Source organism: Dicentrarchus labrax, unplaced genomic scaffold (assembly GCF_905237075.1).
Source record: "Dicentrarchus labrax unplaced genomic scaffold, dlabrax2021, whole genome shotgun sequence".
Taxonomy (NCBI): Eukaryota; Metazoa; Chordata; class Actinopteri; family Moronidae; genus Dicentrarchus; species Dicentrarchus labrax.
Window position 1 is genome coordinate 25,820,099 of NW_026136701.1, and position 25,035 is coordinate 25,845,133.

General features: G+C 40.9%; 1 protein-coding gene across 3 annotated transcripts in view; it reads right to left on the reverse strand.

Annotated features, from left to right (window-relative positions):
- Positions 1–25,035, reverse strand: part of adcy8 (adenylate cyclase 8 (brain)) — a 100,558-nt gene that overhangs the window by 37,368 nt on the left and 38,155 nt on the right. For all 3 annotated transcript variants that reach the window (XM_051403213.1, XM_051403204.1, XM_051403193.1), the window contains exons 3-7: positions 19,474–19,604; positions 18,886–18,997; positions 17,835–17,962; positions 13,069–13,227; positions 9,608–9,878 (exon numbers count right to left, since the gene is read on the reverse strand). In XM_051403213.1, the coding sequence (XP_051259173.1) occupies positions 9,608–9,878; positions 13,069–13,227; positions 17,835–17,962; positions 18,886–18,997; positions 19,474–19,604 (801 nt within the window). The remainder of the gene's footprint in view (positions 1–9,607; positions 9,879–13,068; positions 13,228–17,834; positions 17,963–18,885; positions 18,998–19,473; positions 19,605–25,035) is intronic.

A 25,035-nucleotide genomic window follows, 5' to 3' on the forward strand; every position in this document is an offset into this window, starting at 1 on the left:
CGAATAGAAGTGGTACAAGCACAGAACCTTGTGGAACTCCATGACAAACTTTTGTGCATGGAGGATTCAAAATCATATTGGACTTGGGAATCAGCCCCTAAGAAGCAGCCTTTATAACGCAAGAAATGACCAAATTACCATTCTAGTTTTGCAGAGGTCACCTGTGGTCATTCTTTGTCTTTTACTGTACGTTTTAACTATCTGATGATGGAGTGTCCTTGAATGCTACAGAAAAAGAAGGTCATTACTTGCAGCTTCATTAAAATGTGATGACGGGATCTGCATTTTGATGGATTACCTCAAATTCTGAAGTCCTGACGCGGCAGCCACTATCAGCAGTCCTGGACAATGGCGACTTAATCTACGGGTTTGCTGCCAAAAGTCTGGACGTCCTTATCCTCCTTTAATAACTCATTACGTTAATTTCTGATTCCTGCACCTGCTTTTGAACTTACCTCTCTGGAATACCAGAATCAGAATCAGGTTTATTGCCAAGTAGGTTTTCACATACAAGAATTTGCCTTGGTCACATGGTGCATTACGATAAATATAGAGTAATATAAATGAGGACAAAAATATAGACAATATGTACAATATAACATAACCGTTACCTACATAAATGATTGAAGAGCCGTACTGTTGTAGGGATGTGCGAAATATTATTCAGGGTATAACGAAATTGCAATGTGCGTAAGTGCATCAATGTAACGCATATATTCTGGGTGGGTTTAAGAGTCAATACAGTACAGTAGACTGTTGTGTACATTCTATATATATTGTGTTGTTTTAACTCTAACTGGATTGTTTTTTTTGCATTAGCTGTATGCATGTTCTAATTCTTGTATCGACTTGCCTCCGGTTGCTGCCGCTTTGCCAGGTCGTCATTGTAAATAAGAACTGGTTCCCCATTGACTTATCAAGTAAAATAAAGGTCAAATTAAATAAATACAATTAAAAAAAAAAAAACATTATTTGCCAAAACAGTTACAAATGACTGTTACAATCACTGCTATGGTTAAGGTTTGGTTACGTTCGAGCACAAAAACTACTTGGTAGTGGTTGGAAGGAGACGCAACATGAACCTCGGCCTCTAGAGTCAAAGTCAGGCGCTTGTATGTCCTTCCATTCATCTCCTCCCTGAGAGGTTTTGCTGCAGTTCTACACCATTTCCTTGCTTCTCAGAAACAAAAGCCAATCTGACCAAAAGCACGCAAACAAGTGTCATTTTTCCCACTGATGACAGACTTCTAGTGGCTAAAACATTCAAGAAAAACCTGGTATGGTTGATCCATGTGCCATATTCTGAAGGAAGTCAAGGTGAGCTCCTGTCCCTCCTGATGGAGACGTCACATTCGTTCAAGTGCAACACTTGAGCTAAAAGTGATAAAGGTCATACATGAGGAGTCATTTTCTCAGAGCCATTGACATTAGCTCTCCGCCATTAGCCGCGAGTTAAAGCAGCCGCGTAGCAACTTTGGACAAATTACCCTTTGGAGTGTCTGCGCCCTTATAGAGCCGGCAGCCATTAAAGTGATTATGAGAGAAATGTGTGATGTGTGTGAGAAACTCAGTATGTGTCTCACTCACCGGCTTTGGCCAATCAAACGCCTCACCTCGTCTCGCTTAATCCAACACGTTAACAAATTAAATCCATCATACTGACATCATTAAAAGTTCATTTTCTAGGTGCTAAAATAATTAATAATATCAAATAACAAATCCAATTACGTGATTTTTTTTCCTCTGTTTTCTTACCTGTGAGGGTCATTTTGACTATCACTGGCCTTCATTACAGTCTGATCAGAGCTACCTGGAGATTATAAATAAATTATATAATTATATAAATTATAAATGCAATTTGAAGATTAATCACTCAATACCTCGCAAGTAACAGGAAATCGCAGTATTTATCAACGTCAGTCTCACATATTGAGAGAGCTTCGATATCACTTGTAAGCCACAGACAAGTCAGACGACAAACACAGAATGTGGATGTTTTAATGCAACTTGTTTCATTATATGCAACCAGATGCTCAAAAACATAATGATGCCTGACACTGACACTACAGGAATAAGAACAACCTTAGTGATAAGCATGAATTTAAGATAGATTTATAATATGATGACAAATGCCTGTGGATTCTAGGATACTGGGTCTCCTGGGTGAAAGTCCTGTACTTGTTTGACTTATCCACCTAAACCTAACATCATCTTACATTTCTACTCTCTAAAATTTGCGCATAACATGTCACATCATCTCTGCACGAAATAAAAATGGCGTGAAATGACACAAAAAGCATAAAAGGCACTGTGATAACACGTAAAATGACTTAAGACATTAGCGTGTTATTACCAGGCCGTCTAAATACTTGGGGACTTTCCCAGTGTGCCTCTGCTCAGAACAGAGTATTAACTGAATGCAAATTGGCCCTTTTTGTTCTCCAGACACACAGTGAAGATAAGGCAGAGAACTGAAGTTGAACTTGAACTCTTGAAACCTCTGTTGCATATGAATGAACAATGTGTGGCCTGTGTGTCAGATCATTAACATAATGTGGAGCAGCAACAGAAAATACAGCAGCTTCATTATAATGAAGACAATTGGGCGGCATTTTATGTAATCAGATGAGCATCAACTACTTCAGGGCCAGTTCGTGGTGACGACATGTGGACATTATTATCGGTTTATTTCAGAATGATCATAATGTGTGAATGAAACATCAGAGATCTGCATCTTGAACGCAGCCTGATGGGCTTTTCAAATCCAGTTCAGGTTAGGGCAGATTTTAATGTCCTCACTGTGGGTTTGGGTCAGGTTCCAGCCTAAAATATAAATACTGCTAGTGAAAATTAAATGTTACTGTCAATTTAATAATTTCAATGAAATTCTGTTGCAGAATCACTGTCCTGATTGACATACGCATGTCGGAACAGGTCAGCTAAGAAATAAGCATAAGCTAAATGTTTTACTTCTGAAACTAATAAAGTAAAAATATCAAGGAGAGCTGTTATCTTTGTGGAGATTGGGGCTGTGCAATATAACCAAAATGTCATATCTCCACAGCAATATATATCACAATATTGCATATTTTCTGTAAATTCAGTGATTAAATGATAATGTTTTGAATTGTATACTCACTACATATACATTATATAGGCCTATGTGTAATTATTATTTATATCATGTGTTTCAAGTTTTGGTATATCTTTTGAGAGGTGCTATAGAAATATTTATAATAGTTTATTATTTTAACCTCCTCTACGTTTGTCATTACTGGGAGGTTGCTAGGCAACCAAGGAGACGGCAGGAAGTCGCTGCTCAAGGCCGAGAAAGACGAACCAAGCTGGGCTCCGATCATATTGAACTGGATTGCTGCTGTAGTCTTTCAATACAACAATGTGCTTTATTTTGAAATCCTTCAAAATGTCCTCATACCTCTACCATCACGTTCTCACAAACTGTAAAAAATAATTTCACTGTAACTATTGCTGTTGCATTCTCCGCCTCTCTACATGCAGCACAGACGACCTCTATCAGTGTCTGAGGATTATTTTAAGCAACTGAAAACATTTCCTTGTGGAGCTGAAAAGACAAAAATGTGCCCCACAGATTTCCATCATGAGAAGCTTCAAAGTTAGAAAAAAAAACATCCACGCCGTTGGGGATGTCACATATATTATATATCTTCTCCTTCTCAGGGACTCGCTGAAACTACTTCATTCTTTTCATCTGGCAAAATATTAAAACCCAGGATGACAGTTTTTATAGACGTGTGCCATGCTTCAGACTGACACATCTGCTATCTGAGAACTTTACCTGGAAATAAAAGCTCAGCTGTGTAACGCGCTTTTGTACTAGACCCCCTTCTGGGAGCGGCAGGGTACAACATGGAGCACAGAAAGAGGATGCAACTCTATATCAGAAAGGTGGACATCATAGGCCGTTTTATAACGTCAATAAGATCCCCGCCCCCTGACACAAGGGCTCAGAGGGGACGGTTGTTATGAGCCGTGCTGCCATGATTGTTTTTGGCATGCACCTTCCCCGAGGAAGCACACAGCCTAAAGGGCACAAGAGCTTCCATCCCTGACATTTCCTTTCTTTAAACCTACCAGTGTGACGTTGCCCAGAGCAGCGGGGGGGGGGGGCGGTATGGGGTTATATGTTATGATACATATTAATAACAGGACATATTTGTCTCCTGGAAATGCCAACATACAATATGATGGAAGGAAAAGGGCATGTGGGGGGGGCATATACAGTAATATCAGAGGATTTCATGTGCTGGATGTCTCACATGTCCGGTAGTGTGACAGATTAATTTATACTTTAGAGCCAGAAAGTTTAATTCACTGCAACATGACTTGTTTGGAGCCGGTGATCTTCAAAGGATTGCAGGCAGCCGGTTACGTAAACCTCAAACACGCTTCAGGGCAGATAAAGGATCTGGATCGACGCTGCGATGCAAAGTGAAATATCTTGACAACTACTGGACAGATTGCCATGAAACTTGGTACATATATTCATGGATGAATCCTAATGAGGTTGTTGATCTCCTCATGTGGCACTGAGTTTCCATCAGCCTCAACCATTGACAGTACAGTATAACGGACAGAGCTTCCGGGTCTGTGAAGTGACTTAAACTTGCATTCTATGAAATGGCGAGCAGGAGGCAACTCTATTGGCTGTATTAGAAACCGATACCATTCAGTCTTATAGACTTCGACTTCTCAGTTGATTTATGAGCTCAGTAAACAGTTTCCTGATGAGTTTATAGTCTCTGGTTTCGGTCTTCTTCCATACAGCATGATATTCATTTAGTAACTGATGGTCCAAGTTTGGCTGCTAGCATATTAAAGCAAAAGTATTTCTTATCCGATTACTTGATGAATCGATGGAATAATCGGTAGACCACCTGATTACTTCATTAACTGATAGCTGCAGCCCTAGCTGGATGTGATTTGAGAGCTGGAGTGAATATGATGTCATTACCTACTTTATTAAGTTGTTAGTAGCCTTCCTTATGGATATGTGAAAAGGCTAACGGGGGCAGACTGAATCAATGTTGAGCTGCTGTGTGCGGCTGAGCCACCTTACATCACTTCAAACATTTAGCGGATTTTCTTCCACAGACAGGAAAGCAAACGTCTCAGAAACCCGGCGCCAACGCAGACACCCAAAAACAAAAAAACGTGGAAATGAAACCCATTTTCTTCCTGGCCTAGATTTCACAGCGGAGAGACACTGAGTAACTGGGTCTTCTGAGGAAACACACAACCTCCTTTGAGGTGAAGGCAGTCTGACAGTGCTGTGCATCATGGGAGCCAGCAGGCACACAGCGAAGCATGAAAGAGGTAAAGACAGAGCCACTCAGCCGGTACGGAGAGCCTCCACAGAGCTGGGAGTCTGATTTCAGGACTGGAGCACGTCATCCAAGACTTTCCTCCTGATAAATCATCTGGCCTTGATAATGGCAACCAGTCCTGAGAGTTCCCATAAACCCAATGATGGACAGGATATGATGTAATTCAATCAATAGTTATCAGCATACTTCACAGTGAAAAAAAAACAGGATGACTGGAAGATAGCGGAGGCCACAGATACTGGATACTGCTTTTATGGCAGCTCAGAGCTGTTCCCTGGTTACTGGTGTTTGGTGCTGCCCCCTGTAAAGAAGATGAATCATCTGTCATTACTCTTTATTGCACGTCTTCACCCAGCTGTTTACAGTTAATGGAAGTTCCTATTGTCCATGTCAGTAGGTAACTGTGTATTTATGTCTGTAATTCTGCCTCCTGTACTGTTGAAAAATGGGACTCACACTCACATCATCATTCAGAACAATCTTCAGTCTTAACGTGAGAGTAGCGATCGTCAACATTGATTATTTTTAGTAGACTTGTGTAAAGATTTACACGAATCTGCCGATTGGTTTGTGTGTTCCTGGTCTATTTTTGACAGAGGCTGTGACCCACTCGCATCAAGCAGCACAGAGCAGATCACATTGGCAGGAAGTTGAACACAGAAACGGCATAGAGTATCCAGTCAATTTTCTAAATAAAATACTGCATGCAGACTCCAGATCATCATTGTGGCACCAGGCCAGAAGGCCAATAAAAAACTATTGAAAAACTTGTTGTAACGTAAGTAATATAATTGTTACTGTCGTAACTGTAATGTTATTATTGATTGACAATAATATGTTACATTACTGCATAGTGCGTAATGTGTTACACCCTAAGTGATGATCATCACCTAAGCTAAGGAACCTTTTAGCATCTTTGACATTTTACCACAGTGAAAATAAGGTTTTCACACACTCCTGCATAACTGAACAAAAAAATAAACTTTTCCTACATTTCACTCCTCTTCCTCTCCGTCTGACTGCACACACACACACACACACACACACACACACACACACACACACACACACACCCTAATATTCCACCTTGTCCTCAATCCAGTGATGCTGAAAACTGAATTCGACCAACAGGAAGGGAGGACGAGCACCCGGAGGACAGAAAAACCACCGGAGAGGGAGAAGCACTTTAAAACTCCTCCAAGAAGCCTTTGATATGCAAAGAGCCTCTCTTTGAAATGACTGTCCTGACAGGCTTTCATTGTACCAGAAACAAAGAAGTGGCACTTTTCAGAAATAACATTGCTCTGACTCCAAACACACGGTTGCATCAACCGCTATAAGCTCCTGACAGGCCGGCGGCGGAGGAGGAGCCACACGTATCTTCACAAATACGCTGGAGGTAGCTCAGAGTTCACTGCTCATAGCTGCAGGAGGTAAAACAACTGTGGCATATTTGTCACAAGCTGAGAGTGAAGCTAGATGGGAAATATCGCTTTATCCTCTAACATTGGAATGATATAAAGACATGAGACAGATTAACTTAATGGGCAAATTAAATTATTATTTTTCTCTGTTTAGTATCGTAGCAAATTATTATTGGACAACATAAGCAACATGAGAAAAAGCACTTTTTCGTCTGAACTTGCCAATATTCATAATATTTTACAGACAACTGATGATTAACCTTTTATTTATACTACCCTACTGTTAACTGGATTTAATGTGGCTGTTTTCAACAGTAAAAACCCTTTTCTGTCAAAATGATTGGCACTCTATCATCAAAACAATCTTCTGTCAAAATATGGTCAGAAAAGTGTACTGCCAATTTTTGTTATTGTAATAATGCAGTAAGTACAGATGACTGAATGTATTTAGTGGTTGGTCACCATATCTCACAATCTGGTTGTACTTAACTTGATAAAGAGGGCTGATATGAAAGAAATTATGCTTCTTCCAATATTCCCTCAAAAGCATAAATTACATTCTTCAAGTCTCCAACTTGAATGAATTTAAAGGGTCTCATTCAGTTTTCATCGTCATTTGTAGGTACATGGGTATGTTTTCTGACTTCAAATGATCCAACGACTACTCCCCCAAATCTACGAATAATCAACAACTTCCTCACTCCTGTAGCTCCTGCTCCAATGAGTCTGAATGAACATCTCCAGTATCTCCACCCAGGGCTTTTAAAATGACCTGCAGACGTATTAAACATGAAATAAGAAGCCAATTGGTCCTACCAGCGAGAAGATGAGATGTGGCCTGAAGGAGAAGAGAGCAGCAGGTTGTAGAAAGTCACCGGTTGGTTCTGACAGAGGAACATCGAGTCCCGGCCAGGAGGCGTGTTTTTGGCGCAGGACGCAACAGCTCGTCCCCTCAAACCAATCTGGGGATGCAACTGTGGCCTGAATGTGCAGCTTTTGTGAAAGCTATTGTGCCTGATGACATATCTGTGAGTGAGCGAGTTGGGACAGCTCATACCGCCGTGTGCGAGTCTGTGTATGACTTGTGGCTGTGTGGGCTTGGGATCAACATTTTTCTGGAATGAAGCCCAGGAAAGTGAATAAATAAAGCTGACCCTGAGCCTGATCTGCTTCACGAAGAGCTGCACACTCTGAACTTAAGCAACAAGGGGGCGCCCCAATCCAGGTCAAGAAAACTGAAAAAGGAGTTACCGTAGTCTAGACAAGATAAAAAGCCCTGAATTATCATCTGCATCTTAATTTGGGCCTCAGATGGAAAGAAACAGTAACAAAGCAAACTGTTTTTACGTTGGTTGAGAGACAGTGCCTGGTCAAAAGTCATAGTTTGGATTCAACAAATAAAGATGAAGGCTTTCCTTCATATTGGGGACCAGATGGGCAGCTAAGGACTTTTCTCTGTTTTAAATAGCATTTAGGAAGTCACATTTTGAGGAGATAACAGACAATTCAGAGTTTTTTTTTGTTTGAGTAAATTTTCAAGCATGAATGCCAAACATTGTCTGGTTCAAGCTTTGTTTTTCTCGCTCTTCCTGTACATAATATTGAATATCTTTGGATTTCGGACTATTGGTTAAACAAAAAAAGCAATTTGAAGATGACACTGTGGGCTCAAGGAAAGTACGATGGGTAATTTGCTCTAATTTTTTTTATGTTTTATAGACTAAACGACTAATTTATTAATTTACAGATTAACTGAATATGAATATAACTGTTAGTTTGTGGCTGTCGTAGTAAAATACAGTATCATCTGTATAGTGGAGATAAGCCATACCTTTAAAACTAATAATCTCCCCAAAGGAACCTCATGTACGATGCAACAGAACCTTGGGGCACACCACAAGTCAAAGTTGTAGAGGAAGACACACAGTTTTTACTGTCTGCATGCTGGTTTATCAATGCTTTTACTGTAACTTCCTGTTCTGGGTCAATGCCAGACCCTGCAGGCCAAATGCAACACAAAATCAACACAAATATGAACAACATTTGCCTTAACGGAAAATGTTTTGTGATGTTTAGTACACTTTACAGTCCTCAAAGGTTTATCACCATCTTCTTTCTTTCTCTTTGGATGCTGTTGCATATGAGCACTAAATGAAAAACCTCAGTCCTGCTCTACTTTCTGCAAAATCAAGACAAAATCTCAGATAGAAAACCCAGAATGTCAACATGATGCCTCCGTAGGCTGATTTGTTGTCACGCAGACAAATGAAGAAGGGATGAAGAGGATGTTTAAATGGGCCACACAATCAGAAGCTCGTCATCCTCGCAAAACAGGCAGGCTGACACACGGTGACGTGTTACCACGGCAACACAGTCTCTCAGCACAAAGCCGTCCACTCATTCCCAGGAAAAAACAAAAAAGAAAAAAAGACAAAACAACTAACAAACAAGGCGAGACAACTGAGAAGATCCCATGCACTGAGAAAAAAACGTCCATCTTAAGAAAGCACTTCGTCCTGCAGTGAGGCTTCAAGTCTTATTTTCAACAAACAAAAGATGCCACAAAATCTGTCTACAGGTTAAGATTACTTTAATTTGGTTAAAGAATTTAACAAACAGCTAAAATATCCTGTTAGAAGAAGTGTGATTTTAATGCCATATTCCCTCCTAGAAAATTGTATTTGTTCACCCCGACGTTTGAATAAAAAGAAGTTTAATCCTCCACTGCAGAACACATTTGCTGTTAGGATGGACATTTTTTCACAGTGTGATAAAGTGCACAACATGACTTGGATCACAAGCAGCCATAGGACTTACGTTCTGCTTCCCCACAATGTTGTCAAAGGGAAGCTCTGGGCTCCAGGACGCCTCGTTGAAGGTGGTGCTGCTGGCCCGGCGGTCTACCGAGCTTGCCGCCTCCTTCATGATGTCCTCCGGCAGGGTGAGCAGACTCTCCTCCGGCTGCTTGATGAGGTATGTCTCGATGTTGTGGCGGCGGAGGAAGTCATTGCGGTCCTTCCCGTGCCCTTCCTCCACCTCGTAGTCGCCGTTCAAACAGTCCAAAGCAGCTTTGGAGATGTGGATCCTCCTGGAATGGGACAAGAAGAATAAAAAATAATGCTTTTAAGCTGCACTTTTTTTGGCCACTAGGGGGCAGAAGAACTCCACAACAAGCTTACTGACATATAGTTCTGACAAATTATCACCTGTTAAGGCTACATGTTAAGAAACAGTAAGGATGACAGACATATTTTACTCTTAGATGCATTGCAATTCTCACTTGAACAAGCCTGTAACAAAACAGTACTCAGCTGCAGACTAAACTGTCTCGACACGTTCCTTATGGCTAGACCAACTAGATGGGGAAATGTAACAGACGACAACAAAGTGACAAAGTGTCCAGTGGGTTGATCAGAGTTTGTTTGATGAAAACAGCTTTCAGCTGCTGGAAACACTGAGACTGAACCAGACAGGAAATGTGACGTACCACTAAATCCTCGGAGCTAAAAGATGCTAAAAAGCTTCATAAAGCTGCAGGGTTGGTGAGAATGTGTCAATACGAATGACTTCTTTCAGCCTTTTGATTCATTGTTAATCTGAAAATACTGAATAGTGCAGCTTGACTTAAAGAAAGACCTTTTTTTAACATTTACATAACAGCATGGTGGAAATTCAGTGTTTGTCCCTTGTGTTTCCCTCTTTCTCTCTCTTTGTCAGTGTGTGTGGTGTTTGCGTTGCACTCCCTCTCTCAATCTCCTGGATCTCCGCTCAACCAACACACCTGCCATCAATCAATCAACTCGGGCTCATCTCCCACTCTTTCCCAGATTGTTGTCTCAACTACTCCAGATTGCCTCACGTCTGCCTGCCGCCTGCCCGCTAACCCTTGTGCAACTTCAGGTTTAAACCACATCACTCACACTCGACCATCCAAGTCTGGCATCCACCATCACCCGTCTGACCTCTGCCCCTGCCTGCCATCTTTTACTCCCCACTCCATTCACCGTTATCCTACAACAAACCTTCCTAAATTCTCCTCATCCCTGTGTCTGCGTTCTGCACTTGGGTCCGGCTTGTAACTCTGCAACAATAACACAGATTTAAACTGTGATGCAGGGGTCTTATCACATCTATTGAACTGGGAAAATGTGTAGCCATATACTTTATCAAATGTCAAAATCCTATTTTCAGACTATACAGATGCCCTACAGGACATCTCAGAGTTTGATAGAACAACACACAATGACTCATCACAATTAAATCATATTATTCAGGGACTTTTTTGTAGAACCTTTCCAGTTTTTTCCTTATTTCAAGCAATTTGATGGACACTCTGGTAACTCTCCCAGTTCAATCCACAGAACAAATAATAAGCAACTGACAGATTTCTCTGAGGGCAGCTGCCAACATACAGCTGGATGATCAATGATGATGATGATGATCTGCCAGAGGTGTTCAGTTGGAAGGAGATCTGGTGACTTTGAAGGCCATAACATCATTTTCAAACTATTCAGTGAACTTTTGTGACCTGTGTGGGAGCATCTGCTTTTATGTTTCTGGCACAGACGGTATGATAGTTAGTGGATGGAGCTGAAGTGAAGTTAGTGCTTCAGTGTTTTTAACCTGCATTATATGTAATGACCAGCAGGGGCCGACTCCACTGGCTGCTTCTTGTCACTTGATTTATGAGCTCAGTAAACAGTTTCCTAATGAGTTTATGGTCTCAATTTCTAGTTTCAGTCTTCTTCCGTACAGCATGATGTTCATTTAGTAAATGATGCTCCCATTTAGAGGAAAATAGATGATAAAGCAGCTCCAATCAAGATAGAGGTGCAGTAATGCAAATCTGGTCACTGGATCCAAATAATCTGAAGGCTTAAAAAGGTAGTCCGCAAACCAATTGGTGACGTGACGGTGGGTTTATGCTTGGTTTCTACACTTGTTAATAAAGTTTTTCCTTAATTTATCAGCCATGTGCTCTCAGATGGGAGTCTTGGGCAGATTTAATTAGCAAAATCCTCCCCTGGAGTTATCAAATATACACCACGGATGGTCAGTTACAGAGTCTGCAGGTGTCCAGCAGCTGATCTGAGTGCCTGAGACACCTTCAGCCTCCAGAGAGGAGCAGTCAATCAGTGAGTACAGGTGTGAATGAAATCCTGCACAGTGTCAGGTCAGTGACTGAAGTTCAGGTCCAGTCTGTTCCAGCTCTTATTGTACACTGTCTGATGTGTCCAAGGCGTACATCACCAGACACTCAGAGATCTTCTGTCTGTAGCTCAGAAACAATGCAGAGAAACTGCTGCTTCATCCATTCATGTTACGCAACGGAGATCAGTAGATCACGGGTCGGGGTTAGAGCAGAGGCTGGCAGGATATTTTAAATCAGCAGTTAGAAAACTAATCCCGCCCTTGTCTCAAGGCCAAACAGGAACATGAGTGAAAATGCAGATACATTTTTTGTAGAAAAACATCAAAATATCCCATTACTGTGTATTAAACTGACAACAAACACAGGTTTCCACTGGATATTTCTCTTCAACCCCCCCGAAATGTCCATTTTGAAGAAATTATCTCAGTAAAAATGATAAAAATTATAAAGTTCTTGGTTAGAGTGTTTAAAATATGTATTTTTGTACAAGAGGCAAATGATGTTAAAAGATTCGGGCAGAATGACCTCTCTGTTACAGCTTCTATAACAAAAACATTCACAAACTGAGGAAGTATCACATTACTGCAATAAAACACAAAAAACATTTTTACAAATGCCCCAAAACTAAAACCAAACAGGCTTCTTCACATATTTTTATTTTAGTCATTCCAGATTTGTGACTGGGGGTGTCACCATGGCAACAACATCTGCTTTTTGCTTTCTCTCTAAACACGTTTCCTGTCCATCTCCACAACCAACAATCAAATTAAAGCAAACTGGTGGGCCCAGAGGCCATTTCCAGCCCTCCACACCCCTCCCTCCGGCCTCCGACGAGATGTCAGAAATAAAAATAATAATAAATAATTTTTATAATTGTTTCTTATGAATTAAAACTACCCCTTCATATAAAGGTAAATGCCGAAGGTCCCCACAGATGTGTGCAAACAGTTGGCCTTCATTTGTTGTTTGGCTGCGATCAACTAATATAATATAAAATTACGATAAAAATTTATAGAAACTGTAGTCATGGATGTTGCAGCAGCCCAAAGCCAATTTGACTTTGGAGACAACGGAATTAAAGGCAAAATACCCCCCAAAACATCTGAAATCTTTTCGGTTTACTCACCCTGGGATCCCGCCAGACTCCAGCTTGTTGGCGATGTCCACGTCCCAGGACCAGACATCGAACTGCCACTTCCTGAGTCCCAACACGCCGCACAGCACGGAGCCCGAGTGGATCCCAATCCGCATGTCGATGTCGTGTTTCGTACGTGATCTCACGTATCTGGAAGAAACACAACAAGAATTATATGTTCAGTTTATTTGTGTTCTCTTAAACAAAGGCTGCCTGAAAAATCCTAAAAACACAAAGCATTTATAAGCTCTGGACGTGGGAGAATATACCACCTGAGCTATAGCTTCATTATGATTGAAAATTCATCATAAATGAATAATAAATGGTATAAAACATGCAAAACACTGCTGCAGTCCTCTGCATTGAGTCTGACTAATAAAAGGGTATTATTCTGTAATTTAAATTCATCTTTAAATTGATAAAAGTAATGATGAATGAAGGTGAAAATAAATATTTAATGATGATAATGTATATTTTATCATATTATTAAAAATTTATATATATATATTTTTGCGCTATATTTTGTCTAAAATATTCCAATACTATAATCCAGCGTCTGTGTGCAAATGAATATACATTAAATTGACCTTTGGCGAGACAGAACACAGATAACAACGACAGACAAACACAATACACGTCACGCGTATCAGTGAAGAAGGTGAAAAACATTTTCGGCGGACTTTTCACACCCGTTAATAAATTTGTTTCTCATTTCATACTTTATTATCCCTGAACACAATAAAAAGCAGGACAAACTGAGGCTGATAAATCCTGTGAAGAGCAGACGGGGCTGTCACGCCCATCCCTGCCTCCCGGTCTCATTTCATGCTTCATAACAGCAGTGATGAATGTGAGGTGAAAGGCATTCTGGGAGTTTGTGACAGGTGCTTAAAGTCAGTAGACTGCTGAACGACACCCGGGGGGGGCTGGAAATGAACTCAAACAAACTGCAGTTATTCATGACGATGATGATGTGATACTTGAATGACTCTGAAGGGAAACTCTTCATCACCTGGAGGTCAGAGGTCAGCTAGTGATACCAGATCTTCAGTAGTCGATAAACCCTTGACAGTATATATAAGGTTCAGAGCTTCTGGGTCTGTACAGTGTCTTATATCTGTATTCTATGTAATGGCCAGCAGGGGGTGGCTCCATTGGCTGCAGTGACACACCGATACCATGCAGGCTCATGGAGAAATGAGAGGACTTCTCACTTGATTGATTAGCTCAGTAAACTGGCTCCAACAAACTGTCATGGTGACGACCATAACACCAAACTTGAGGGTTCTTCCCGACCTGGCAGGTTCAAAAACGTATTCAAACTTGTATTGACACAGTTTACTGTAAGTCTACAGTCATGCTAGCAGCTCTGTGAGGCTGTGTTGAGCTTAATGCTAACATGCTTTTTGCATGCATTTCTGTTTGTATGCATCTTTATTATGGATCATGAATCATGTGTAAAAAAAAAGCTATTATTCATCATAAACCCCGCTCAGTCCGCACGTGGAATCACCATTACTCATTTGTGTGTTTTGTAGTCAGCATGCTGGAAGCCACAGTCAGTCCTCTGTGAGGCAACAACAAACAAATCTGACGAGCCTTACACCAACAGTACAGTATGTCTCAGCTGCTTTATACTCATGTTTGACCTCAGGGACTTTAATATGCATTGATGGTGTTGATAAATGAGGCACTAGAACTCTTTGTTAGGTGTTTGTGCGCAGTCGTAATTAGCCCACCCCTTTCAAACATGAACATCATCATCAAAAGAATAAAGAACTGATGAATAAAGACTACAGCCAGTAAATTCAAGTTATTAAATTGGCACACAGACAGCTATTAACCTGCAAGACACACGAGTAGAGATGATATTACGTAAAAATGAAACAGTCAGTCTGAGCTCTGGGTCACTGGCACTGAAGTGTTTGGTGAAGCAGACAATCTACAGCTCTGATGGGCACAGAGACTGACCGACCCTCAACCCGTCTGATTTGATCTGAGCAGAATCAACTCTGTCCAGGGAGCCGAGAGACAACGAAACCTGCACCGACGTATGATGAGACCAAACCAGAACACCTCTTACTAATCAAAAACACGTTTTATTTAAAGATTTCTGGTAGTGGCCGACGGATGGCTGACATACAGCGCCGATATCAAAACAAAGATTCTGTTCTATTCTACAGGAAATCCAGGAATATGTTTACAGCAGGATTTATGAGAGTTACAGTACCGGGCTCCAGACCAACTTTATCACCACCTACTCAAAACTCACCAGAGGAAACATCCATACGGGGTGATTGGACGAATATATCTGTCACAACTAGGACACTCAGTATTGGACCCAAATGCACAACAGCACAGGAATCAGGATGAATTTGGTGATTTCATATAATAACGCACTTACAGACTGAAAGCTCCAAGAAACGCAAAAGCAAAACAATCCAACAAGGAAGCACAGAGGAAAAGCAACCATAGACAAAGCAACCAGGAACAAAACCAAAATGAACTGAAATAAAGGAACACAAAGAATACACAGGTGAAAATAATCAGATAATCAAAATTAGAGGAAAAACAGACAAAGACAGGAAGTAGATTCCAATTTATTTTGCTAATTTAACGGTTAACCTCTGAAGAATGAGACATTCAGTGTATTTTCACATCTTACTTCTGTGAATTAAAGGTTGATTTCCACCAGACAGACAAGACTCTAAGTCCTGGAAAGATGAGGACACAACAGGGACAGGAGAGGGATGAAGAAGACATCCAGAGTTGGTGATTGTTGGATCAATGTAAAGACTAATAAACAGGCCCAACACACACACACAGGCTCATACATCTGCAATCGTTGATTCGTGGACTGAAAGTGGAAAATTGTGTGTTTTAATATCTGATGTCTCACTGACGTGGCTTCATTTTGTGCTTTTAATGTCAGTCAGACACCTCTTTCTTTTCACTTCTTCCGTTTGGGCACATATAAAGTTGCACTCTTGCAGCACAAAGTGGTCGTCTGCAGGCTGCTCACCATATTGACTTAACAGTATACAGCACAAATCTCGCAGCTTATCCGCCACTAATCCCTCTTTCTCCTCTAAACATCAGTCATCCTCTCCTCCCTCGCTGCCACGCTCGAGAGTGATGCGACGGGGCCCAAAAATGTTACAGCGACAAAGCAGATAATGGAAATGAAAATGCCTCGGGCTTTAAGAGCACAAACTCCGGGGTGTGTGAGTCTTTTCAGCAGTAACTGTTGAGCGGCTGTATGTGTGTGATTGCAGACTTTATTTCCGCTGCATTTTTACATTTATATGAACTGCAGATTACACAGTCAGCTGCGTGTCGCGATGTGTGATTTTATGAGATCTGTAAATCCCTGTTGTGTGATTAAAAAATAAAATTATACCATCACTGGCTATGTTTCGATTTTCTCTCCCGTCTCAGTAATGCACGGTTGTGTGATACGGTTCAACCCTGTAATTGTGTCATTATTTGTCACTGATGTTCTGTTGAAACACAACTAGGGGCTTCTTGCAAATGCAAATATTGAAGAAAAGATCAGATTCAGATCAGAGACCTGGCGAAACCGAGGGCTGTGAGGAACGAGATAAAATAAATGTGGAGATAACATCGCTGCTGGCCAATGCCTCGGGGGGGCTTCTCTAATTCAACATTTGCAGGAAAGAGCTGCAGTGGAAGTAAAAGTGATAAATCTGTGCTTCAAAAATAAACTAAAAAGCCCCATATTTCATGCACTGGTTGAGTAAGGAGGATTATTAGACACACTCAAGTGCCTCCAAACTGCACTGAGAGCCGTGTTAAGCCTCTGAAACACATGTTTTGATGTTATATATTAAAACTCGCACACATTCTGCTCACATTCAACTTATTGCAGTTGATTCTGAACACACACACACACACACACACACACACACACACACACATACTGCTGGGGTGACTCCAGTGACGGCAGCAGTACCAGTTCAATCACAGATAAACGTCCTTAAAGTGACATTCATTCTTCAGTATCAACAGTAATCCACAACATCCTCGGTTACACTGTAAACACTGACAGCGAATGCACACACTGTAAATCCCAGTAAACTAACATAACTTAATCCTCCACTTGTTCCTGTTAATTAAACCCAGCTTGAAAATGAAGTTAAATGTGTGCAGTTTTTAAATTACTGCTGATTTAATTCCAGTTTGTTCCATTGACTCATTTCCTTTAAGTTGACTTTATATTGGTACAAAAATAAAAGCCCCAAAATTAATTGGCTAGTATTTTGATAATTAATATAAATACGTTTGGAGAAATGCTGAATATGAGTTTAATATAGTCACTAGTTTAATAGTTTGTTTTTAAGTTACTTTTTCTGTGAAATAATAGTAAAATAATAAAATCCACCTGAACCACATTGTTAAGGTTTCTGGGGAGGTGAAAGGTGCCCCGCATTCCTGACACACTCTCATATTTCCCACACCAACTCGACAAAATGTCAACTTTCTGACTGTTTTGTAATTGTTTCATGTTCTTATCACATAATGTAAAATTAATTAATTCATAAAAAAAGGAATAATTTTTGTGTTTTAGTACTTTTGTTTGTGCCTTCTTGTTTAGTTTGTGCCTCTAACTGCAAGTTTTACCATCCAGGATAATAAGATAACATTTGTCAAAACACTTGTATAGATCGACCAGAGTTTCCATCCCTCTGGTTCAAAATGATGCTAATGATAAGAAACAGGATGGAAGAAGTCAGTACCTGATGGTTTTGATCATGCTGAGGCCCATCTCCACACAGCAGTGGGCGTGGTCCTGCCTGGGCTCGGGCAGACCAGACACGCAGTAGTAACAGTCTCCCAGGATCTTTATTCGTAGACAGTGGTGCTCCTGCAACAGCCAACCGCACCAGTTTATATCAGCGAGTGCTACACAACACGATGCATTCATTCAACCTCACGACAGAAGAGCCGGAGCAGTAAAATACAGCTAATGCGGCATTAACTGTGAAACCCTGACCGGCCGAGCGTGACGGTCTGAGACGCTCTTCAATCTAATATCAGACAGACAGACAGAGCGAACCCCCAATCGGTTATTCACTCTGTTGTTTTGGATGAAATATTTATCTGCCTGCTGGAGTTGCTTTATTTCGCTTTTATGAGGCTGTCACAGAAAACACAACCAGGCAGCCGAGACATCGACATGACTTCTGATTATTCACATTTTGCTTCCCGTGTTCCCAGCCCTGAAGATGATCTCTGCATCTTTTAACCACCTGATGTCTGCAGAAGAACAGATCCTTCATGTTGTAACTTTAAAGGCGCATTCAAAAGCCTTTAGGTTTGGATAGTTGCTGTTTTTTTTTTCCTTTATAAAACAAAGGTGTTTGACCCTTTAATCCAACTCTCTCCAGCTGATTTCACCAGAACAGGATTGGTGATTAAAGAGCTCATAAAAATGTCTGTTTCCTGGAATATACACAACCCTAAGTCCCGTCCCTTATGGCTCTGTGCTCCAATAACAGTTGAGCAAGCCTTGGTCAACTTCCTCCTTTCCTGTACTTAGATATGCTATGTGCTACGCTAACCTATGTAGAAAATACAATAACTTAAAGATAAAAGTGACATATAGTCACATAGACAGACTACTGGATAACTTCAGTATGAGGACGTGATGGTTCGTCCGTAAGATAAAACAAATACTGAAAAGTTACATTTTGGGGGGAAAAAACAAACCCTTTAACAATAATGAACAATACTCAAACTGAACATTAGGGTTAAAATAACACATAGATGCATCGGGGGTCCACTTACGTGTGCGAGACGATCGAAGCGTGCAAAGAGTTCATTCAACATTCGCACCAGCTCCTGCGCTGACAGCGTCGTGGAGAGGTTGGTGAAGCCTTTAACATCTGCGAAAAGAATGCTGAATAAAATACGGAAATGTCACTTTAATATCCAGGTCAGTTTCTTTCACACCATCCAAATAATCATATTTAATGCATTTTAAACTTTATAATTTCACACAAAGATACGTTAAACTCCCCCTTTCTAACAAGTCTTAATCAGCCAGTACCAGTATGTCTGAGAGCTTTTAAAGATCACTGATCAGAAACTTATCTTCAGGCCTCAGACTGACTGAAACTTACAGTTCGACTCCATGCGGCTTTAGACCAGTTTCAGAACGGGAGCGTTTTTTCGCACCTGATTTTGTTGCTTACTTGCTTAGATTTAGATGATTTGGTCATTTTTCCTCGTCTTGTTTCCATTAAAGCTTCCACAAACATGCTGCCACCCCTGACCCACCCCCCTGACACCCATTATGCTACTGCTGAAGACACTTCACTCCAAAAAGGTTAATAAATCAATCACTACCTTTACAACCAGAACTGGCGGCCTCACCTGACATTCTCATAGCGGTGGATGTAGATTCTGTGAAACTGATGCTGGAGGTGTTCGTCCTCTACATTTGTCATGTCGTTGATCATTTCCAAAACTACAAAACGTGGCAGGACTGATAACACCAGTCTCTCCTGTGGGGGAGAAACAAACAATCATATTAGTGCTAATAAAAAAGATATATTATTATATATATATATGTTGGTGAGATGAAAAACTTGTTACATTTACATTTACATACATATATCAAGTTTTTTTTAGTGTTCTACAGTGAACTTAATAAGATTAGGAGCAAAGAGAGCAACTGAGTATTAAGCCGGGCAGACACAAATCTTGTAAAAACAAATTACATAAAGGTCTGTCTGTAAGAAATGATTTAAAAGATGACTCTGAGTCCGCCAGCCTAAGCTGCTCGAGCAGGATCCTGCAAAGCCTCCGGGCCGGCAGAAACGACCAAACAACCGAGTTTGTCTCGTGCTTTTTGTACTGACGCGGTGCCACTTGGCGAAAGCAGAGACAGATTTGGAGTGGGAGCCATGCAGCGTCCCTCAGTGTTTTTTTTGGCCTCAGGGATCTGCGCCAGCGCCAAGCAACTGCCTCCTTCAGATATTGAATACATTAAAATACCAACTTTCTCTACCCAGAAGTCCCTGCAAATGCCAGCTGGTCTCTGGTGCTGTACACTAATGAGAATGACGGAGGGACGCGTCTAATAACTGCAACGGCTCTCAACTCGTAGGTGTTCAGTCCTGAAACTTTATTGGTTGTGAACAACCTGCAAACAGCTTCAACATGCTTCATGTATTCATTTGGATGAAACTGTATTTCTGCTGCAATCTGCTCGTCCGCAAAAGAAACCCAACCTTCTCTCTCTGTGTTAAAGATTCTGATCCCTAAACTCACAATATCTGATGATACCGAGTACTGATGTAACACCAGTGTGATTGGTAGACTTTACACTGTGGTGGCAATGGAAAAACTGGAAATCCCGTTTTCAAAGGGATCCCTTGACCTCTGACCTCGAGATGTCAGAATGAAAATGGCTTATGCTAATGCTAATCCCATGCAGTTTTTTGCACGTGGTATACATGTGTTATCTTAGTGTGTGTGAATATTTCTGCAGTCTGGGCTCTCTAAACAGTGTTGGAATTGCATGAATTGGGAATGTAAGAGGCTGAGACACATACTTCATGCCACCCCTAAATAAGTCAGAGCCCCTCTTGAGCCACCACAGTCCAAAAAGTCTAGAAACGCCTCCTGACTGCATCAACTATAGAACAAACGCTGAGTTTTCATGATGATACTGAGAAAGTCAGAAGGGTTGCAGCAGAATGGATACAATATCACAAAACGTATATCAAATAATAACATAAAAAATTGAGAATAATGACTTTCTGATAATAAATCAAGATATTGAGCTTTCTCAATATTTTGATTTACTATCAGAAAGTCATTATTTTGAGATGCTAAGTCAAAGCTACAATGATTTTTTATTCTGTAAATAAAAATACAATAAAAATCATAATTGTGTGACCACAATGAGCTCTATGTGCCACAACAGCTTGTATAGAAACACATATTTGTATGTTGATGTGAATATCGCTGTGTGCAGTTTTCAGACTGCAGTTTTCCAGTAAAATAATAAATAAACGTGCAACCTCCTGTGAACTCAGTGAGGCTGCATGACACTGTCTGAGAGCTCTGGAGAGCCTCTTCAAACCTCCAGCACGAGTGGAGGGAGAGGGAGAGGCTGGGCGAGAGAGGGAAGGAGAGAGTGTAAGAGAGAGAGGGGAGAGAGGGTGAGAGACAGAGAGGAAACCAGAGACAGAGAGAGAGAGCTCCATTCACTGTTAGCTAAAACAAACACACATCTATCCTCATTCATTACTGACACACTGAATGAAAAAACATCAGTGATGCTGTTTCATGTCTAACACACACACACACACACACGGGGGACAGAGAGAGAGAGAGAGAGAGTTAGGTGAATGGGCCAGAAAGGAGAAGAAAACCAAATACTGTAATGATAAAATTGAATGTATAAATAATTATATTAATTTATATTAATATATAGTTATAGTGAGTGCAATAATAGTACAAATATAGAACTGATACATAAATATTTATCTGGGGTTCCCAACTGGGCCACAGCCGGTCCACAGAACCAGCACGGGGGGCGGGAGGCGGAACAAAAAAGTCAGAGTTTTAATTATAGAGTTAATTTCATTGTTTATATATGTGTAATATTCCAGATGTTGGAATAATACATTTTTTGCTTTTTCTTTTTACAGTGCTGCTCTCAGCCCGGCGCTGCTGCGTCGACCCGGTCGGTATCTGTGCCAGAGAGCAGAGCAGCCCCCAAATTAAGGTCCAGACAGACAAACAGTCCAGTGGAGCGTTGCTAATACTTTGGCTGCTGCATCACAACTGAGCGCTCCGGGGGGGTTTGGTGTCGGAGATTCACTGCAAGAAATGTTGACTTCACAGAGTTTTCTTGAATTCAGACTGAAAGTTTGAACCTCTGAGGAGCTGAAATGTTCCTGCGCTGCTCCACAGAGTCACCTGTCAATCACACTGTGTTTACTTGGGATTCCTCTAATAATAATCTCGTTAAGATCTTTGTTCGAACTGAAAATCTTCATGCATAAAAAGACTTCCACAATCCATTTAAATGAATGAATAATACTTTTTTTCTTTTGTTGACAACAGAAAAATGTTGAAAAGATGTTTATTAGTTTCCAGAAAGATCTAACTTCTCCTGTTTAACCTGGTAATTAGGGTGCAGATCAATTATCAGCCGAGGTAAGAAAGTCTCATTCAGATACACACATCAGATACAGATGTTTCTGGACTCTGGAAATGAGACTCAACAATTAACTTCAATCTTCAAGCTTCCACCCAAAAGCGTCTTTCTATCTTTCTCGGCTCTGATTGGTTGTTTTCTTTCGTCATTAGGAGCTCTAGGAGGAGCCAGAGGAACCGTTTTTTTTCACAGATTATCTGTCTCAGGTGCTACTGTCAGGATACAGTGGAAGTTTCAGCAAAAAAACCCCAAAAAGTTAGCTCCTGCAGCTTTAAGAAATCAGCGATTATTTCCAGGATATTTGGTCATTCTAATCATTTTCCAGGCTAGAAACTAGTCTCTAAACTTTGCATGGGAACCCTGATTTAGGTTTATATTTGGTAATTATATTATCACTTGATGATAATGAAGCTCTTTTAAACTCTGGAACTGAGAATTTTCCTCACCATAACTTGAATTTTCAAGAAATATCTGAAAAAGAGAACCTCCTGAAATACGATACTTAATCAATATTTAAAGTGAAACTCATCTCGTGTGTGTTCTCCTTCAGTCACTGACATTTCTTGCAGTGTGGGCAGTTAACGGGGGCTGTAGTGTGCGTTTGCTCCACTGGACACGGTCTCTGGTTTGGACAGCTGAGAGCCAGCGGACTCAGTGTCGGATTAGCTTTGAAAGTCATTAGCACAGCTTGATTTTAGCCGAGAGCTGAAGCCCTCCAGCGGCTCGCTGACAACCTCTATCTTCATATCTCGTTCGGATTGCGTTAAAGGTTCACCAGAAAACGCTTTGTTCCCTCGCCCTGTGTTTATTGTCGCCTGTGGTGGGTTTTCGGTTCAAAAGGCAACAATGAAAGATCCAATTTAATGTCAGCATCTGAAGTTGAGTCATATTCATAATCTGTGCTTCTGCACCGAACCATAAGGGGATTATTCCAAAACAGTAAAGATCTGTTTCTTTAAAGACTTAAAAGTTGCATAATTGCCCCCAAGAATGTCTCTTTCATATTCACATTTTGGGCCTTTAGATGATACTCTCAGAGGTTGCTGCTGTTCTACACAATGAGGCTTTTCAGGAACAGGATTTTTCTGAACTTAAAGCGTAGCTCAAAGTCATAAACGTCTTTTCATAAAGATAAATGAGCAGAAGAATTGATTCCAGCAGGATGAGTTACTGAAGTTGTTTCACACAGTTTTGCCTCATCTGCTCCAGGGGACTTCAGGCCTTTGTCCTTTATATATTATTATATATATAATATTTAGTGAAAAGCACTTCATCAGGAATGTTTCTTTAGTTTACAAAATTGAGTTTGTGCTACTTAAATTTTTTAATGTTATCCATTTAAAAAGATATTTTAGTTAAAATTACTCATTACAGTGTAGTCCCTCCCATTCTACCTGTGAAAGACAAAACACTTTGGCTGCAAAAACTAGTGTATGATGTAGAACCAGTGTTTGGTTTGTGGCTCATTCTAAGGTAATAAAAACACATTCATTCTTATATTCAGGCGATTATACACTAATGAAAACATACCTTTGAATATTATATTCCATTTCTGCCAATAGATCCTCCTCTGTGTTACACACTGGAGCTTTAAATGTTTACCCTTTCCTGCCCACATCCTGCCTTCGTATCACATTCACATTATAAAGAAACAGAGAGAGAAGGAGTCAGAAGGAGACAGAACATGGCTCTGTGTTCTTACAGCCTGTTGACAGAAATACGAGGCCCTGATTGGCTCACATTAAGGTGGTCTGCCCGGGGCAGGGCCCCATCTCGCTCCATTACAACCATCCCAGAGCTTATCAGAGCCGAACCCTTCCAGGAAACACGATGCCGTAAAAGCTTTCTGTGGCTTCTCGGAGCGCGGCTGTCTACTCCACTGTGTAAACAGAGCTCGCCATGTGTCACTGTGCGTGTCCGTGTGTATACATCAATGAGTGTTGTTTCTATTTGAGTATGTGTGCGTGTGTGTTGCCTTGTTAGGCAGCGTTTGAAGCTGTGTGTGTGTGTGTGTGTGTGTGCAGTGATGCACAGTTTGCGTGACAGCAATGGATCGATGCAGCGTCCATGTTATTCTCTTCTCAGCGGGCTCATTAGTCGAGCTGCTAACGTTCGGGTCCTGTCAACTGAAATCCATCAATCGCTTTGCTTCTTTTATCAAACTCTGCTCACACTGAGCTCCATCACTGAACAACAGGACGTAAAAACACATTGTTCTGTTTGTGCACTGTTGGTTTTTGGGCTGCCAGTGCTTACTGAAGGTTACTAGAGGTCAATATCTCTTAAAGTGTTAAGTGGCTAGAGATCAAATTTAGGTCTAAGCCCAAGTTAGTGAGATCAAAACTCCAGTTCATCCATCACGGAACCAGGAAACCAACTGTTATATCAACAGCTGTGTGTGCACGCTTACATGCTTTCAATGATAGTGCTGATGTTGATGTAAAGCACATATAATGTTTATTCTGTTTCTGACCCGATTTTAACCCACACGATTAATTTTAGAGTCCCGACCAAACGTCAGCTGTACAGGAGGGAACAAGGACCGATCAGCTGCTCCCGAACAGCCATTGTTGCAGGTCTCTTCCTACCAAACAAACTTCTATCTTCAGAGCTTACAAACAAAACTTTATTGATGATTGTCAGCAGCACGAACAGGAGAGACTTTGAACATCTGTAGTGAATTTCGTGGCAATCAATCCAACCTCCGATAAGAAAGTCAGTAGAATTCATCCTCCAAACTTTCATGGCAATCCAACCAATAG